Source organism: Trematomus bernacchii, unplaced genomic scaffold, assembly GCF_902827165.1.
Source record: "Trematomus bernacchii unplaced genomic scaffold, fTreBer1.1, whole genome shotgun sequence".
Taxonomy (NCBI): Eukaryota; Metazoa; Chordata; class Actinopteri; order Perciformes; family Nototheniidae; genus Trematomus; species Trematomus bernacchii.
This window is the reverse complement of record NW_022987705.1, coordinates 2516260-2535034: the sequence shown is the minus strand read 5'-3', so window position 1 is coordinate 2535034 and position 18775 is coordinate 2516260. Positions and strand designations below refer to the sequence as shown.

General features: G+C 40.3%; 1 protein-coding gene across 5 annotated transcripts; it reads right to left on the bottom strand.

Annotated features, from left to right (window-relative positions):
* Positions 1-1173: 1173 nt before the first annotated feature.
* LOC117490526 (bromodomain containing 8) lies at positions 1174-17748 on the bottom strand. 5 transcript variants are annotated; one of them, XM_034140289.1, is made up of 20 exons: positions 17351-17748; positions 16860-16956; positions 13946-14015; positions 13793-13842; positions 13530-13652; positions 13348-13428; positions 13177-13241; positions 12644-12786; positions 11930-12121; positions 11001-11085; positions 9484-9627; positions 8072-8232; positions 6375-6840; positions 6212-6255; positions 5815-6083; positions 5576-5668; positions 5403-5471; positions 4216-4498; positions 2466-2510; positions 1174-1916 (listed from the first exon to the last, which is right to left on the bottom strand). In XM_034140289.1, the coding sequence occupies exons 1-20, from the start codon at positions 17391-17393 to the stop codon at positions 1857-1859; spliced, it is 2583 nt and encodes an 860-aa protein (XP_033996180.1). In that variant the 5' UTR covers positions 17394-17748; the 3' UTR covers positions 1174-1856. The 5 variants fall into 5 exon arrangements, with proteins under 5 accessions (XP_033996180.1, XP_033996181.1, XP_033996182.1 ...); XM_034140290.1 differs by lacking the exon at positions 2466-2510; XM_034140291.1 differs by lacking the exon at positions 9484-9627.
* Between the last annotated feature and the right edge of the window lie 1027 nt (positions 17749-18775).

The window sequence follows — 18775 nt, the reverse complement described above, 5'->3', positions numbered from 1 at the left end:
CGCGGGGTCTTAAAAAGTATTAAAAGTTGCTAAATCAATTTAGCGAAAATTAAGGCTATTAAAAAGCATTTTTGCATAACGGCATTTTCCAAGGTATTACATTGTGTAGCTTGTTTTCAATAAGTATATAAATTGTCCAAAGAGGTTGTATTCTACAGTCTTCCTGAATGTAATCATTGCGTAGGTATGTAGTGTGATTCTTTGTAGTTTATTTATGGCATCCCGTTGGATTTGACGTCATCTGAACAGGACATCGCGCGCTCACTGCTTGATAGCGCGCGAAGGTCCGTTTACGCCGGTTGTTAAACAACATCGTTATGGGGAAATGCAAGTTTGCGTCCAAATGGTTGGAAGATAAGGAGGAAGGACAATCAATACTGTATAGTAAATGTGAGGTAAAGTGTGTCGCCAATGTAACCGGTTAAAACTCCAAGTGGCGATGAGGTCTTACAATGTATGGAAAGGGTCTTAAAAAAAGGTCTAAAAGGTATTACATTTGACTTCAGGATTCCTGCATATACCCTGTAGGGCCTCTTTAAAGGAAATGGAAAAACCTTAGTTTATGGTCATATTGAAATCATGAATACACGTTCCACATTTAAACTATGAGACAAACAGCAACACTGTGCCATCCTGAACATGAGTCGGCTTCAATGATAGATCTGAATATGTTTTAATAATCAGGCCCTTTTACATAACACCAAACATGACTAACTAAACGTCAGATGCAAAGCCCTTCCTTATTGGTGTTTCACCAGAGTGGGAGCTTTGTGGGAAAAAAGTGGGTCCCATTTGTGTGTGGACGTTACATCAGATGCAGATATTTTAGGAAACACAACACTTTTTAACGTATTTATCTTGTAGTGCTTGCATTCATCTTAACAGTTTCGAGCCACTTGGCTTTCCTGAGAATATCTGCATGCTTTCTACTGACACACAGAACATCATCCATATCCTGAATGAGGCAAAGCACTTTTGTATTAAAAATTAATAAGGATATTAAATGATTGCAATAAAAAAAATTATAATAGGAAATCTCAATCAATATTCCAATGTCACTGATTGTCGCTGACCACCCTTGCATGAAGACTTTTGATTAGATTCAAGGTGACTGCTGTGGTGTAGTTTGAGTCTTTGGGAAACATGTGTGCAAATTCAAGTTTAACATAGTGGGTTGAGGGCTTTACGACGCTTTTATTGATTATACATCTTAAAATCCACAAAACAGTTTAATGTGATACTCAAAAATACTGAATATGAATTGGTATCGTTTCACAAAAAATACAGCCACAAATGATCTGTGCATTCTTTTTAAATAACACTTAAAATAACAAATCCTCAAATGATTTAATTCCTGCAATTAAAATGTTTAAAATGATGATGTGCCCCCTACACCTCCCTGATTATTCGGGACTTCTAGGTAACTCAGACTCTTTGGCCTCTGGTTTCACATATTAGTATCAACATGATCAAGATCAACCACAATAATCTGAAGTGCATCTCGGCCTCATGAAGGCTTAATTTCAGCCAATTTGCAGGCTATGAGTGACATTTATCTGTTAATACAACCTGAGCAGTCTAAATCTAAGTGATCTGCAGGTAGGTGTATGAAAGGTTTGACCTATTCTCTTGCCCCATTGTAATCTGGGATTATACAGTTTGTAATCCATATCTGTATTGCTGACTCAGTGGAAATGGGCCCCTCCGAAATTCAGTCTACTCATACAGTTTAGAGTGCAAATAAAGTTGAAACTGCATTTTATGCTGAGTGAGAATCCGTGTAACTGACAGAATAAGTTCAGTCGCTGTCACTTTAACTCGGAAACACAGTTGGATAAAACGTTCCGAAGGTGTTTTCATTTCTTCATCTTGAGGTCAGCTTCTATGGCACAACGGCGCCCTCTGGTGCCTCCGTCCTGCAGTTCAAGAGAGGAAGACAAAGCCTATGAGTATACATTCAATATATTATACTCATTTCACATAGGGCTGGGCAATAAATCAATATTATAACGACTTTTGTGATTTTTTTTCCCCCTTAGTTTTGGATATCGTTATATGGAAAAATAGTTTTCTTTTCCCGTTTTTAAAGGATTCAATACACTTTGTATTATTATTTGTCTTTACCCACTAAGTCATTATATCTAGACAACAATTTAACATGATTCTTTTGTAAATATTTCATGAAAGTCTAAGAGTCAACCCTACAATATCATCACAAAATTAATATTAATGTATTAGTTTAAAAGATATTGTGATATTTAATATACACCATATTGTCTAGGCTTAATGTACTGATCACATTACCCATTCAAGATGTTAAAGCCAATCATGAATGAGCCAATCATCATATTAATTGATCTTGAATGAGTTTTCCTTTGGTTTGGCAGCTCTACTGTCTGTGTCAGGGGGAAAAAAAGACCAGAAAGAAAAGGGAAAGTCTTAAAGGCATTAGGATGGGTACTTACAAAAAGAGAAAGAAGAAAGGCAGGAGAGGACATGGAGACAGTGTCCTGCAGGAGGAAAATGATTTATATCAGAGCTGCGACACAAAAGTGCACTGCAGGTCGAAAGAGAAAGCAAATTAAGGCCAAGAAAGAAACAACAGAGTATATAAGGCAGGAGGAAAGGTTGAAATAAAATGGAAGGCAACTACTTTTGTAACAAATGTGTAGCTGCACTGCTATCACACTACACTTCAGATTTATGTAAGGAACATGCCATCATGTTCAGCTCATTAACTGCATACAATGCGTACTATAGACATACGTTATACATCACACAGGCTCCGCCCTCTACTGGACTCTATGGGTACTACTCTCTATCGTGCTATGTGTGCATTCACCTACTGAGTTGCATAAACGTAGCCGGCCAATCGGGGCGAGCCTACCTGAATGCGCGCGCAGGCCCACAGTATATAAGGCGGCTACGCCTCCCGACCGTCATCCTACAGCCTCTTCAGCGAGCGGCATAGGAAAGACAGGGCCCCCAGGTAGAGGGCTCCGCCTGTGCTTATATAACTAGGGTTACAATACGTAACCCCCCCCCCCCGTTACTGTCAACCATCTCCAAAAGCACATCAGGACACTTAACCTTGCACCTTCCCTTCAACTCTTGGTTTCAGTTCTATCAGCTCGCTATAAAACCCCGAACACTTCAAGTTAGCTTCGGATAGAGTCATTTGTCATCAAAATATTAAGAACTACTCACAAAATATTTATTTCACCATGTTTCAGCAATACACACTCTACGGGGGCCTTCATTAGGGTGATTTATAGATTGTGTAAAAAAATAAGTCCGTTGGTTTTGTTATAAAGTGGTAGTACAAATCTGTAACATCAATATTACTTCACTCATACATTATCATGCAAAATGTATGAAATAAAAAGGTGACCAAATGATCATTTGATTCATCAGGCCAATAATCCACCAGTGTTTTGTTTTGAAAAACATGGAAAGAAAACTGGTTTCTGGAAGAAAGTAGAATATTAACGTTAAAACTTACTGTACACTTTGGTTAATAGTTGTCAGTAATGTTCTAAACAGTATTGCATTATTTCCTACCATTTTCCAGAGCATACATGTTCTGATTTAAAATAAATGTATTGCTTTTCAGTCAACCATTGGTTTGAACCTACATGAAGTAATCACCACAGTGAAAAACGTATTGTCTTTTTATAAATACGATCAAAGATAATCCTCCATAGAAGATTAAAGCCGTTGAAGACCCAAGAATTGTAGGACATAAGATGATGATTATCTAATATATCATATTCCAATTACTTTATATAAACTCTCCTTGCACTATTTCTATTCTATTTTATTTGTATTTACTTGCACTATTGTATCTGTTTTATTGTGTTGCACTGTTGGAGGAGCCTGTGACCTACGTTTGTCATTGACATATCTACACTGTAGCTATGTACAAATGACAAAAAAAGCCTTGAATCTTGCATCTTGAAGGATAAACAAATTGTGACATTGGTGAATTGTTGCATTACAAATATTTTCACTGTGATGGATTACCCACTATTTGGATTATTCAAGTAACTTGATTTTGGTAGCAATGGCTGCCTGGAAATACAAAAAAAACTAATGTCATGCTTTGGAAAATATCAGGCAGATCTACTTTAGGGTCTTCTACCTTAAAGTCAGCCTGGTGTCTCACCCTTGTCTCTTCTTCAGTACTCTGCTTTTGTCAATATTCTAGTGAAGCACCTTGTCAGTGGAGTCCTGTTTGCGCGTGCTCTCACGGCCCCTCAGGCTCTTGGCGCTGATGCCGGACTCCGACGTCTCCATGATCAGCTGGGTGGCCAAATACTGCTGGATCTGCTCCAGGACGTCGCGCTGCATCTCCAGAGCCATGTGGTACACGTCATGGTCCAGACTGTTGTACATGACGGCGTTCTGAAACATCAGCATGATGTCCCTCTGGAACTCAGCGGTGGTGCGGATCACACCGGTCTCTATGCTCTTTTTAATGGCGGCAAGGTCCATGGGCCTGAAGTGAAGAACAAAGAGGGGGTATGATACATGTCAAAAGTACAGTGTACACCAGCAAAAACAAGCTTGTTAGCGTTCTTAGCGTCTTTAAGGTCCCCTATTATGCAAAATGCACTTTTTGATGTCTTTTATACATAAATGTGTCCCCGGTGTGTCAGGAGACTCACAAAGTGTCAGAAAATAAAACCCTCTCTCTTTTCCTCCATACCCACATCTCTAAAAACGGGGGTACAACGGAACGGATCCAGATTTGCGTCCGATATGACGTTATATCTGAAATGTGGGCTGGCTTTACGTCCATGGCCCTATCAGAAACGTCGCTATCAGAAACAATGCGCGATGTGTTTTGGACGTAATATGGTCTTTGCTTACATTAGCAAGCATCGCTAACACTCAGAGCTAACACTGTACTGGAGAGAGTATATGTGTAAAAAAAGCAGGATATAAAAAGGTACCTTGTGGTAAACCCGCGAGATAAAAAGCATTTGAGCTCCATACTGTTTCAGAAATAATCCTTGATGTGGTTTGAAACATAATATGGCGTTTAATCACGGCAGCATTCAGCTAAGTATCTGAGTATAATTCTCCTGCATGAGCTCTCCTCTCCTCTCTTTTTTTTTTAAAGCTACAGAACCAGAATCAGCACTTCTCTAACAGGGCTGAAATAGAGGGTATGAGGCATGGCTAGAATGGTCTGGTGATCTGCTTGGTCGAGCAAAACACTTCATAGACATGTTTTTTATATATCTGAGACCTATAATACATGCCTAAAAATAGTATAATAGGAGACCTTTAAAGTTTATATTTTTGTGATGTGTGTATTTAAAGTAATGACAAGGAACCACAACAAAAAAAAGGGAAACATGCATTAACATGACCGGGGAAACACATCCTGAGCTTACCTCTGCACTATACTGTGGTACCCAGGTGCAATTTCATCTGACACTGGCTGCAGGAAGACATTTGCATACCTGCAACAGGTTCACATAAATAACGTCTGTTCAGTAATGATATAACAAATTCAATTTATCAGAGGCTGAGCAACAGTCACTACGGTAGACATTAATATTCAGACCTGTGATTGGCTGCTGCACGCCACACCAGCATAATGGCTTTCTTCCAGATCTTGTGCGCCTGCAGAGCCTCCAGGTCGTCACTGCACAGAGAACTGCACAACAATGGTATGCAAGAAGGGAGTTGTAACTTTATGAGGAAAGTTTTGACAAGCAGAGCCTGATCTGCAGCATGACACAATGAGAAATTCATGTTGCCAGTTTTGTTGGTGCTAGTCGTGCCTGCATGTGTTTCACTCACAACAGCGAGGAGGCAGGGCTGCTGGGGATGGAGTCTGCCGTGGTGTGGAGCTGCAGAGAGGAGGAGGCCGTGTGCTGGCTGTATCCGTCCTCACTCTCGCTGGCCGCAGGTTCCAGCTCCATCTCGCCGTCTGGCTCTGAGAAGAATCCCTCCACGCCATCGCTCTCTTCTCCTCCACCTGCTTCTGGCTCATCAAGCTCATTGTACAGTTTAGTCTCTGAGGCACTCTCTCCTCCCAGAACACTTATTCCATCCTCCGCTTTCATCTCCTGCAAAGGCGGGGAAAGATGCAGAGGGATTCAAACAGAGCTTGCAGTGCAGGAATACTTTGGAACTACGCACTCTGCATTTCATTACAAGCATCATGTTTTTGCTCTGTCCTCGTTGGGTGCTATACCTTGCGATGCCTTTCTGTCAGAGGTCTATCTTCTAATACTGAGTCTGCCGAGATAGTAAAGATGAATAATAAGAAGGAAATGGTTATGCCAAATACATAGTTGCATGCAAACTGTATGTTATGATGCAAGTGAATACTAGTAGTTATGCTTGGGTGTGCATACCTCCATTGGGTTTTTCAGGTCTGTGCTTCTCACTCTCACATTTTAAAGTAACATCCAATGAAATATGTCTTTTCTGGTGCACCAACTCTCCAGTCTCTCTCATTGCCTCAGGCTGTGGAGGTGCCCCTGTGTAGCAACTATTTGAGCTGTGTGAGGAGGAGGAGGAGGTGGGAGGAGGGCCCCTTCGTCCCATGGGGAATGCTGGGAGACAGTTATCGTGACTGTTGCACAGAGAGGAGAGTGAAGCTGAAGTCCCACACTGGGCTTCTAACGCTTCTGTCTTTCCCTCCAGGCTACTGTGAAGAGACGAGGGCTGTGGGACCCATGTGGGCACTGCGGGCTGGGAATCATGGGGCTGGAGAGGCCCAGCTTCCCAGCTACCAGACAAAGCATGGCCGTTCTCCTCACACAGTGACAGCGCAGCCTCGACTGCAGCTGCATCCAAAGCCTCTGCAGCCTCCTCTGCCTGTAGAAGGAGAGATATGACTCTAGATCGTAAAGAATAATTTAGGTTTCTTTTCAGGTGCTATTTCCTGCCTTGTAAATCACAGCAGTCATGGTTCCGTGTAAACTGTCATAACTCAATAGATGACCGAAATTCCATTTATCACATTTTAAAGAGGACGTATTATGCTCATTTTCAGGTCCATATTTGTATTTAGCCTCTACTGTGACATGTTTACAAGCTTTAATGTTCAAAAAGCTCTGTATTGTTCTCATACTGCCTGTGCTGCAGCACCGATGTTCACCCTCTGTCTGAAACCAGAGCCCAGTCTGCTCTGATTGTTTAGCTGGCCAACTCTGTTGTGATTGGTCAACCACTTACGGAGCGTCCACACAGCAGTGTTAAAAAAATCTTGGAGGTGGACGTATCTGAAGCTTGGGGATTTTTTGCTAGCAACGCGACCAACAACCAATCACATGAATCTCCCGCCCCCGACATACAAAGCAAAAAAGCCCGAAGTAAACTGGATATAAACTCCCCAAACAGGCGAAAACCTACCACTGTCTCTGCCACCTCCCTCCATGCCTGGCTCCTCCGGTTTGTATCCCGGTAGGTAAATAGGGACTGGCCATAAAGCACCGGGTGATTCCCTACCGCTAATTTCTCCTCCATGTTTTGGAATATGAGGAAATGAACTGTGGTATGTCTCTCCCAGCATACACGCGGTTTGATTGGCTAGCGCTTGAACTGTCAGATTTGCATAAACGGGATTTGATTGGCTGACGCTTCCACCTCAGCTTCAAAAGTTGAACATTGCTCAACTTTGAATCCTGAAAATCCTGAAAATCTCCGCTCTGCTTCCCACAATGCAGTTCGGCGAAAAGTGAGGCAAAGTGACGTCACCCCATTCAAAGTGAATGGGCAGAAGCGCTAGAAGATTTTTTTAACGCTGCTGTGTGGATGCTCCGTTAGAGATGTCCCGCCCCTTAGCCTATAATGTACAATGTGTTGGAGCGCTAGCCATAGCGTGAGTGTTACATAGTGATCCTTCAGGAAGGGGGGGGGAGTGTGGGAGAGAAACTCTCTCTGGAGGGAACTTTGGGATTTTAGCCTTTGCAGACCCTTTACATGCACCAAAACCGATATAACACTACAGGAAAGGGAGAACACAAAACAGCATAATAAGGCCTCTTTAAAAGAACGTTTATCTTAGGTTTTTAGAAATGCTTTGAAAATATATGGTACTCTTCACCTTGTCCTCAATTATGGCGATTATGTCCCCCACCGTCTTCAGGTCAAGCTCATCCCCCATGTAGGACACAGATACGTCCTCCTCACTGAGCTCTGACACTTTGTCCTCTGCAGAGACAGACTGGCGTCCAGGCAGCAAAGACGGAGCCATCACACCAACTTCTGCATGCAAACAACAACTGGTTTCAACTTTTCTGTTTGCCAAGATACACTTTTTAAGTAGCAAGAGTAGCAGTTCATAAAAGCATTCATCACAGCACGCCTAAGTCAAGCTTTATCATTTGCTTGTATTTAAATTTTAACCACAATTAATCTGAACTCTTTATTTACATATTTTGAGATATTCACAAAATATAGAGTGGTTTACTTTTTGACATCCCTCCTGTGTGTATAAAAAAAAGTATTTCTGAAATGTTGAAAAGTTTGAATGCTTTAACGTCGCAAGATACATTCATATTTCAGTCTACTTTAGCTATAACACTCAAAGTGGGTCTTTTTTGACCCGGTGAGGTGGTTTTCTTGAAGTATCTTTGTAATTACATTTTTTTATCATTTCATATTCCAGCTATTCCTCAAAAAACATGTTTTGGATATCATGCCATTCACATTTTAAATTTACATTTTAAGAAATTGTAGTTTTTGTATTACGACCCCAAGCTTCCATAAGTGGGTCAAAAATGGGGTTCGGGTTACGGTCAGGAATACATTCACTGTAGGACACACAGACTACATCACAAGTGACACCTCTCAGGAAGATTATTTTACACAGCAAGATCTGATACCTGTCAGTATAATAATAATAATAATAATAATAATAATAATAATAATAATAATAATAATAATAATAATAATAATAATACATTATATTTTTATAGGGCTTTTCAAGGACTCAAAATCGCTTTACAATATAAGGGAAGGTTAGGGTGGGGGGTATAGGACTATCAAACTTGATCAACCGGCATGGATTGATGGGGGGTGGGCTATGAGTAGACAAGAGAAGAGATGAGTTTTGAAAAGGGACTGGAAAACTGTGAGGGTCTCAGAATAGAGATCTTTGCATCAATATGTTCAAAACGTTTTTTTTCAAAATGTAAAAAAGATTTCTAAAATTATAAATAGTGAAAAATTCAATATAAAATATTTCTAGTGTGAACCAAAATATAATACTAAATATCATACAAGTGATTTTTCTTAACCAAAATGACAAAAGTGGCATAAAAACACATATTATTCTAATACGAGTCCTTTTTGACCCACTTGTGGAAAAGTGTAGGGTCCAGTCACTCGTGCATCTAAGGGTTAAATAAAGTTCTGAAATGTAATCTCCCGGCTACAAAACAGGTGAAATGAAGGAAGACTGGAGGTTTGGTGGATGGGATAAAGGTTGAGTGGGTGGGGTCAGAGTGGACAGACCTGTACTTGCTGAGGCAGGAGAGTCAACAGGCACAGAAGAGGCAGCAGAAAGAGGAGCGGTGGAGTCTGCACTGACCATGAAACCTAACGGAGCGGAGAACTGGGCGGGACCAGCCTCCAGAAGACGAGACAACATCGGGGCACCTGCCATGCAAGCATTCACAGAGAAAGGAGCGGAGGCTTTGAGCAAAATGTATGAGCAAACAGCTTGGACCGGGCTACGCTGCCTACCTGTACCTGTGTGTGGCTCTCAATGTGATGTGTACACAAACATAGCAGCTGCAGTGGCAATACTATGCAAATCCTATCCTTTTACATTGAGTTTGAGAATGTACACCACTAATAGAATGTCTCATTTTATTGCATTTGTGTTTTAATTGCCGGAAAAAAGTAAAGAAGCTTTTGTGCAATTACATTAATAAAATTGCTGGTATGATGTCAGTATGTTTAGTTTATTTGTTTATAGTGTCGTGGACAGTCCCCATTAATCAACTGTCACAAAAAAACAGTAAATGGTGCAGCTTTAGCCAACATAGCTCATTTCCAGCTGTTGTCCAAATGATAATAGACACCCTTAAAATCACAATGCATCAACAGCATTAGTTATAAAGAAAGGATGAAAGACAAGTAAATAGAGGCTTGTAGTAAAAAAGCTAATGTGTGGTGTGTTAACATGGAAGCCCAAATAAATAAAAAGAAGGATGTTTAACACCTAAAGTAGGCAGTATAGCCCGGGATGTAAGACAATAGGAGGACTTCTTAACCCTTGTGTTGTGTTCAAAAGCTGTTACCGTTCATGGTGTTCGCGGGTCAATTTTTACCCATGATTTATCTCAGTCCAAAACACACAAAAAAAATGACTATCATCCAATATTGTTTTAACTACATCATAACTAACTTATTATGCATTCATAACCGTACAATCCTGTTGTAATTGTATTGTAAGGCCCCAAAACACATTACACCACATATTGCACGTGTTACTGTACATACTCTTTGAGAAAGGTTGAGTTCCCGTGGGGGGAAGGGAGACCAGGTGCATGTTGCGTAAAATTATTGTTACAGTGGATGGGGGAGGGGTATCTAAAGTCAATGATGAATCTTGATTGGGCCAAATTTGACCCCGAGTGACCCACAACAATTCTGCTGGGTCAAATGATATACCAAATTATACTCAGACTTGGCTAAAATTGTCAAAATCAGTTTTGTAGTGTTTATATAGCTGTTGTGGAGGATATCATGAAGCCTTAAAAAAAACTAGAGCGTAGTTATTATATAATTTTAACTTGAAACGGGTCACGGGATACCCGAACACAACATAAGGGTTAATATAAAGCTAACGTATGTTAAAAATTCAAGGAGTAAAAGTAAATACACAAGGGTTTTTGGTTCTACTTAATATTGTCTTGATTGTAATTGACTTATTTCAGTCACTTTGTAAGATGTTTGTTTCACTTTGCCCTGGAGTTCCTCTTTATCAGTGTTAATAAAATCACAAATAAACATAGCCTCTGTACCTGTAGCTTGAGAGATAGGTTGACTAGCCGGAGGCTGCTGCAAGTCGTGTGTTCCCGTCAGATTTCCAGCATCACCATCCCCAATCTGGGATATAAACGCAGACATGCATGTCAAACATTTTGCTAGTTTTTATTATTTATGTTACTGCCTGCAATTAAAAAACAAACTCACACAGAATAATGTATGTTAAAGTAGGTTTTATATACAGTAGATCATATATTTATACACAGATATAAAGCTAAATGCCTTTGTGATATTTCTATAATTTGACTATAGGTACAAAAGGAATGTTTCAAGGTAAAGATCTAGTCAAATATAAACTTCTTCTGACATGTCGGGATTTCAAGAGAGGAAATAAGAGAGTAGGCTTCATACAAATGGACATTTTAAAAAATGCCCTACCTCTGATACGACAAAAGGCTTGACAAAACAAAAAAAAGTACTTGTACTATTAAACTTCACACAAACAATGATTAAATCAGATGCAAAAAAAAGTAGTGATGTTTTATCTGTCAAATAATACATTTTATTTCCATCAAGACAACATCTGAACGCCATTCAAAAGGAGAGCAGTTAAATGAAGACGGTTGTAAGAAATGCAACCAATGAAACTCGGAAGTAAAAGAAAAGGACAATAGATTTCCCCAGATTAAGAAGGTGTCATAAAATCCAACCCATTACAATGCAAAACATATGCAAAAATGACTAAAATCTTTATACAATCGGCAAAAAAACACCACAGCAACCAAAACCAGAACACATAATGGCAAAAATGTATTCATTAATACTTGCTGAATGCAAACAATCCTTTGAAAAATGAGATGAAGATGGGAGCCGTAAAAAAAAAAAAAAAAAAAAAAAAAGACCATTAATTACAAAGCTTGGCAATGTTGGTTTAATACTGGTTTAGTAAGTCCCATCCACATACCAGTCTGGAATTTGTGGCCAAGATACTGCCTTTCTTCAGTAACTCGGACAGGAGTGGAGATGGTGGGGGTGTAGTTTTCTGGACCAGGGCCTTCTTTTGGGTGGGGTCGTCCAGAAATGACCCATGGCTGATGTCCTCATTATCGGGTCCACAAGTCTCAGCAATTGTCATTAATCTGGAAGATCCTGAAGCCTAGAGAGAGGGAAACTAAGATGTCACATTTACATACCAATTGAGGAATGCTTTAATTGTTCAACTCTGATAATGTGTCTTTGATGGAAGGAAGCTTTCCGAAATATAGTTGTATTTTAATTATGTCCATAGCACAAGGTTACTGGCTTTTAAAATAACAAAAACAGATTAAATAATTCAGCAAATCTAAACATGTAGGTAGGCGCAACCCAGCTTGAATATATTATATTTTATTCCATTCCATTTCTATGTAAATACTGTTATATTTTACTATATTTTTTATTATTATTTATATTTTTTCTAGTTCTCTATCTGGGTTTTACATTTTTGTTTTACTTTCATGTATGCACCATGACATCAAGTCAAATTCCTCGTACGTGTCAACCTACCTGGTAATAAACCTGTTTCTGATTCTGATTCTGAATGTAAAGATACAAACACCAGCGTTTTTACGTTCCCTGCAGGATTATGATTATTAAAAAGTAGGAAAGACCTGAAATGTTTGAACCTTTAGTGACTTACATTTTTTGTTGATCCAGGATCTAGGGTGGGGCACTCAAACGCGTCACCTGGGGAGAACTCCTGGCTCGGGGAGCTGCAACCTGAGGGCGGGTGCATGGTGACGCCGGGCAATCGCTTTGGTGTGTTCTTTGCCACCTGTCTGTCTGGAAGAGGGAGGGGCAGATCTTATCAGTCAATAGAAAAACTGATGTTCAAATGCTTTTTTTTAAGACTATCCAACTGATCTAAAGTTGTTAGTCCACAACTTGACTATTGGTCAGACTGATATGCAATTTGGTACAGATATCTGTTTTTAAAAGTGTTTGGACCCTGACTTTGGAGACTCTCTAGCACCTCAAATGTTTCACTTGATAAAAAATACTAATGCTCCCAAATTCCCATCTGCCTACTGTGAGACCTATACTGTGAGTTATGATGCTTACATACTACATGCACAATGCATTTTGTCACACTAACATGCTAACGTTAGCATGTTATGAGTTTACCAAGTTAATAACAAACACATTATGTACCCCTAAAAGTGAATGAAATACCTTGATAAGCAGCATTTGTGTTTTTTCTTTTCAAATCTGCTTCCTCTTCCTCCAGTTTCTGCTTCCTGACAGATGCACAAAAGATAATTGATTTTGCTTGTTAGTGTAATTTCAAAACAGATGTGCTGTTTCAGTGAATACAGGACAATAAGAAAGTGTGTTGCTTCTTACTGCAGAATTTCTTCCCATAACTCTTGTAGTTTGGAATCTAGGCGTCCTGCTTTAATCAGTTCAGCCTCTCTCTTCAGCTTCCTGTGAAAATAGCACCACTTTAACCAATCTCATTGACGCCAATTATGATCCAGCAACTCTCTTTCACGACGATGTGTTTATGCTCTTTAAGGATTTTGTACCTGTGCTTCTCCTGTGTTTCCTTTATCAACTTTTTAAGTGCATCAATCCTGTCAGCTGTCAGTCTGCGTACTATCACGTCCTCCACTGTCTCCACCACTTCACCTCTCTCACCACGCTTACGCCTGAAGGTAACAAATGCAGTATTAGTCAAAGACATTATTTTCTGTCAATGCATTGGTCAAACAGTATAAAGCTATGTCAGTAATCCTAGCTTGCAGGTCTACAAAAGCATGCTAGAGGGAAAAGTAAGTTATGCACTAACTTTGGGGCCTCTGTTGATTCCAGGAGCTCAGAGTACTTTGAGGCACAGTGCTGTGAAGAAACCAAGGAGCATCAAGAGACAGGACAAAATGTAATGTGGAGAAATGATTTGCATTTACTGCAATTTGGTCACTGTGCTCCGAATTTGTCACACCTTTTGAGAGAACCAGTCAGGTGGGCGCCCGGGTTCTGCAAATGGTTTGATGGCTCGACTGACAGATACCCTGTTGTGGTGGAGACATTTTGTAAGACAGTCAAGATGAAAAGCACACCAAACACTAGCCTATAGAAAAGGCTACTTATTATTTCTGTCCCAGTTTATTGCAGTATCAGTAAAAAAAAAATCACAATGTGGACGATATGCCCGTCTATTACAGGTAGACAGCTAAACAACTACATGCTTAGCTATAGTAAATTCATTTTATATGCATTGTCTATGGACTATGAAAGCACAATAACCACAATCATAAGGACAAGGGGCAACAATGATAACGACAGAGCCTCTCGTATTGACAATATATAATCTGTAAGGTAATTTCCATTAAAAATAAGGAACGTTTAAATTGAGGGAGGATGTGGCTGAGTGGGTAGTGTGCTGGACTTCGAATCAGGGAATAGCAAGTTTGAGTCCCACTGCAGTCAGCACAAAGCGTTGTGTCCCTGGACAAGACACTTTACCCCAAATTGCTCCTGTGGGGATTGTCCACAGCAGTGGTTCCCAAACGGTGTGCCGTGAGGCAAGTCCGGGTGTGCCGTGGGATTTTGTGACAACCATACGTTATTATTGTAATATACAACTACACAAAAATAATTATTTTTTTATTTACTATATCAGTACTTTGTATGCACTCATTTCATAATACAGAGGCAAACTCTATACCTAAAAACAATTCTTTAAAAAAAAATCCTCACAGAACCCCATATTTCGCTGTTAACGCAGTTGCAGGTGGGAATTATAAGACCGTGACACATCGAAGGCTGAAGGACAACATTAAAACAGAGAAACACGCAAGAGGGAAAATGGAGCGCTTTCTTGTGCGGAGCAAACCACCAACCACCAGTGCAGACTGCCGACAACCCACCACCGAAAGAAAAGAGGAAAAAAACTGTCAGCAGACAGTATCATGAAAGTTACCTGTCTTATGGCACTGCAGGCGAGCGGCAGATTTTCCCTACAAATAGATGAATCTACTGACATAAGTGGGGCTGCCCAACTTCTGGCAAACGTCAGATATGTTGATGCTGACTCTATCAAAGAGACGTTTTTCTTCTGCAAAGAAATGGAAAGCCATACTACGGGAGAAGATGGTGAATTACATCAAATCAAGGCCCCTGAAATCTCGCCTCTTCTCCCAGCTGTGCGCCGAGATGGGAGCCGACCACCAAAGCCTGATCCTCCACACAGAGGTACGTTGGCTGTCACGGGGGAAAGTCCTATCCCGTCTTTATGAGCTTCGGGAAGAGCTTTTGGAGTTTTCACGTGAACACGCTGTCCCACATAAAGACAAGCTCGCGGATGAGAGGTGGTGCGCCAGGCTGGCTTACCTCGCAGACATATTTGGGCATCTCAACGAGTTAAACGCCAAGCTTCAGGGCAGGAATGAAAACATTTTATCATCCACAGACAAGATTCGGGGGTTTATGGGCAAACTTATCCTGTGGCACGAGGCTTTGGAACAGGGCTCCATGGACATGTTCCCGCTGGCATCAGCTGCGCCGCAGGCAGCTAGGGAGCGCGCTGTATATGCCAAACACCTTCAGACCTTAAAAGAGAGGTTTGACCGCTATTTTCCACGTGTGGCTGACATCGAGGACTATGACTGGATCCGAGACCCATTCCACCAGGAATTCCCAACAGAAAAGCTCACTATGAAAGAGAGAGAGGAGTGCGCAGAGCTCCGTGTGGACCGCACACTGAAACTCAAATTTAGTGAGCTCCCACTGGATCAGTTTTGGTTGGCTTCTGCATCGGAGTACCCAAGCATCTCCCACCACGCGATTGAGCAACTTCTTCTTTTTCCCACTACCTACCTGTGTGAGTTGGCGTTCTCTACTCTGGTTTACATGAAGAACAACAGGAGGTCACGGCTCTCTGTTGAACAGGACTTGCGAGTGGCCCTCTCCTCAGTGCCACCAAGGATTACAAAAATCTGCGCGCCCCGACAGGCACATGTATCTCACTCATTTGTAAGTCGGCAAAAATATTTACAATAGCACATGTTTCAATGCTGATTGCTGAAATGTTACATTTATAATTTGTAGTTAGGCCCATGGACAGTGCAGCTTCCTTGCATTGACAGTTCTCTGTGCTGAATTTCTGCTGAGTCTTTGCCTCATTTTTAATTTTGTGACCTGTCTGGTTTAAATGAGTGTGTTGCTGCTTTGATGAAGCCTAATTTGATAAAGTTTCAAATTAATTTCTGAAATATTTCGTTAATAAATATTTCATGAGTAATATAGTTGTCTTTGTCACATTTTATTTGGCATTAGTAAATAATTATGCACATTTACAGATATTTTACATGATATGAGTGATAACACGTGTTATAAGGGCTATTTTGCACAATAGGTGTGCCTTGAGATTTTTTACTTGTCTTTTGGTGTGCCTTGGGCACAAAAAGTTTGGGAACCACTGGTCCACAGTACCGAATGTATGTAAGTCGCTTTGGATAAAAGTGTCTAACAAATGACATGTAATGTAATGTAATGATTACTGAACCCTTAAGGTATACTGTACATATACAGCCTTTCATGTTTTCTACGTTACTTGAAGGCCGTCTCCGAAACACTTTTTACACCGTGTAACTACGGTTTCCCCTGTGTTGCTATATCATAGACCACTAGTTCACAAACGTTTCTACTCACAACCCCTCAAAATGTCTGCACACTTTGTAAAAGCCATAAGTCTAAAAGCCACAGGTAAAAATATGGTATTTTATTCTGATTTTCTTTACTCCAGAATCATGTGGCTACTCCAAGAAATGAATGTCATAGTGCATTAACACACAGCAAGGATTATCATCATTGACACCAGTTTTTAGATCTTCGTGGCAAAAATAGATTAGTACCAGTTCTGGTCTCCACTCTTCATGACAGATGTGGCCAAACACAGCTTCTCCCTCACTGACCATGGCTCGGATGGTTCAATGACTAGCAGCTTGTGTTCTGCAGAGAAAAATGAAAAAAACGTGTTATAGTTCATATTCAACTGATTGTCTGCAGTGTTTTCAGGCCTGGTATGAACACCATTATTGTTCTTTTGGCTTCATTGTCATGATACCAACATGCACAGCAGCTCACAATTGACACACACAACTGCATGGAAATAGCCCGCAAAAAGCATGTCGTTTACACTGTTGGTGTTAACAGGACCGACCATTAGTGTAAACAAAGCTGTCAACAGTGTAATGGCAGACATTAATCTTTGCAGCTTCCCCTGCAGAGAGCGGAGGCTGGAGTACAGGAAGTCAGTGGAGATAGCATCAACAGACCCGACACTCACCGCTAGCGGATAGCATGACATCTGCTAGGCATGCTGCTATTTACCAACGTTACTCACTTCCAACCCCGTTTGCCATCTTCCTGTCATCCCGACATCCCATACATCTCGGTAGATCGAAGCCCAGCAGTAAATAAAACAATGGCGAGACCCGACAACGATATACATCAAACGATGGACGTTAACATAAATGACTGTTATCGGTGTTGAGCCTTTGAAGGGTTTTCTGTCTAGCTAGCAGCACGCTGAATCACCGCTGTCTGTGTCTGAGCTGTTAGTTACTGAAAGATTAACCATGAAGCTAACATGCTAGGCTTTCATGTAAAGACTCCTAACCCATAAGTCTAAGCTGTATCAGAAACAGTCTGAAGAGAACATGAAGCTTACTGTAGTCACTAATGTGTTTTATCCATAGACTGTATTTTATCATTGTAATGTTAGCTAGCACTGCTGGTACACGCCCACCTCATGATGGTTCAACACTGGGTGGGTGCTTCTCTGAACCTCAGCTAGCTACATCAGTTCTGTTTTTACCATTATTTCAAGCTGCCTCTTTTACAAATATGATATCAAGAGCCCTTTATATCCTTATCTATAATGTAGGGAGGATTTGATGCCACTTAAGTGATAAACAGTGTGTGTATTATTGTTTAGTTTACAAATTAATTGCTGTGCAGGTAATATATTGACATAGCAAATTGCATGTAGGCTACTCTGCAAATCTATATGGAAGACTTAAGGCTGAATAAATAAATACAGTGAAATCCACTACACATTTGTAGTAAAATAATAATAATAAACAAGGTGACTGAGTCCTGGTGAAATTAAGTTGTCTTTAAAAACAAAATGAAATTATTTTATTTCTGACTTTTCCAGGCCATATCAAAAAATAAATCGAGGCTGTCAATACAGCAGGAACAAGACTAGCAAGACTGGTTTGCTACCAGTATGCCTAAGGTGCAGCAAAATAAACAGCAACAAGGGCTCTATATTGAAAATAATAGATTGGGCTAGCTGTAAATGTAGTGTCAATATGAAATATGTGCAATTGCCACCTTTACAGTTTTATGACACTGGGACACAGATCTCTTAAAAGAAAAACATGTTTTGGGCTATTTTAATGCACCAAAACATGTTGCAAAAACGTGTGGTTGTCTCAGTTGGCCAAATCCCGCACATTGCTGACTCTTTTTTATGAACTGCTGTAGAGGCTCCTGTTCTTCTCTATGTTGAAATCCTACATTACAGCTTTACCTGGTGAGTTTTTGCAAAATGGTTTACACAAGAGGGTACTGATAAATATAGTCTTCAGAAAAAATATAAACTTTCCAAAAACAGATGTTTTTTAAATGTTTACTTGAAAATAGGAGTTGGTCAAAACAGTAAGTGGTAATGGGATATATGCAGACACTCTTCTCTCCCCTTTGGTTTCATTGATCTTATCATGAAGCGTCTGTCATAAATTAACAATATATGTATGAGGAG

Bases quoted from the DNA above. Each gene is read 5' to 3' on its own strand.
- LOC117490526 (XM_034140289.1), bottom strand. From the start codon at position 17,393: ATGGGATGTCGGGATGACAGGAAGATGGCAAACGGGGTTGGAA. The intron at 9,628-11,000 runs GTACAGAGGCTA...CTTGCATGGCAG, and splicing joins ACCTATCTCTCAAGCTACAG to GTGCCCCGATGTTGTCTCGT. The intron at 8,233-9,483 runs GTCTGTCCACTC...GTTTGCATGCAG, and splicing joins TCCTGCCTCAGCAAGTACAG to AAGTTGGTGTGATGGCTCCG.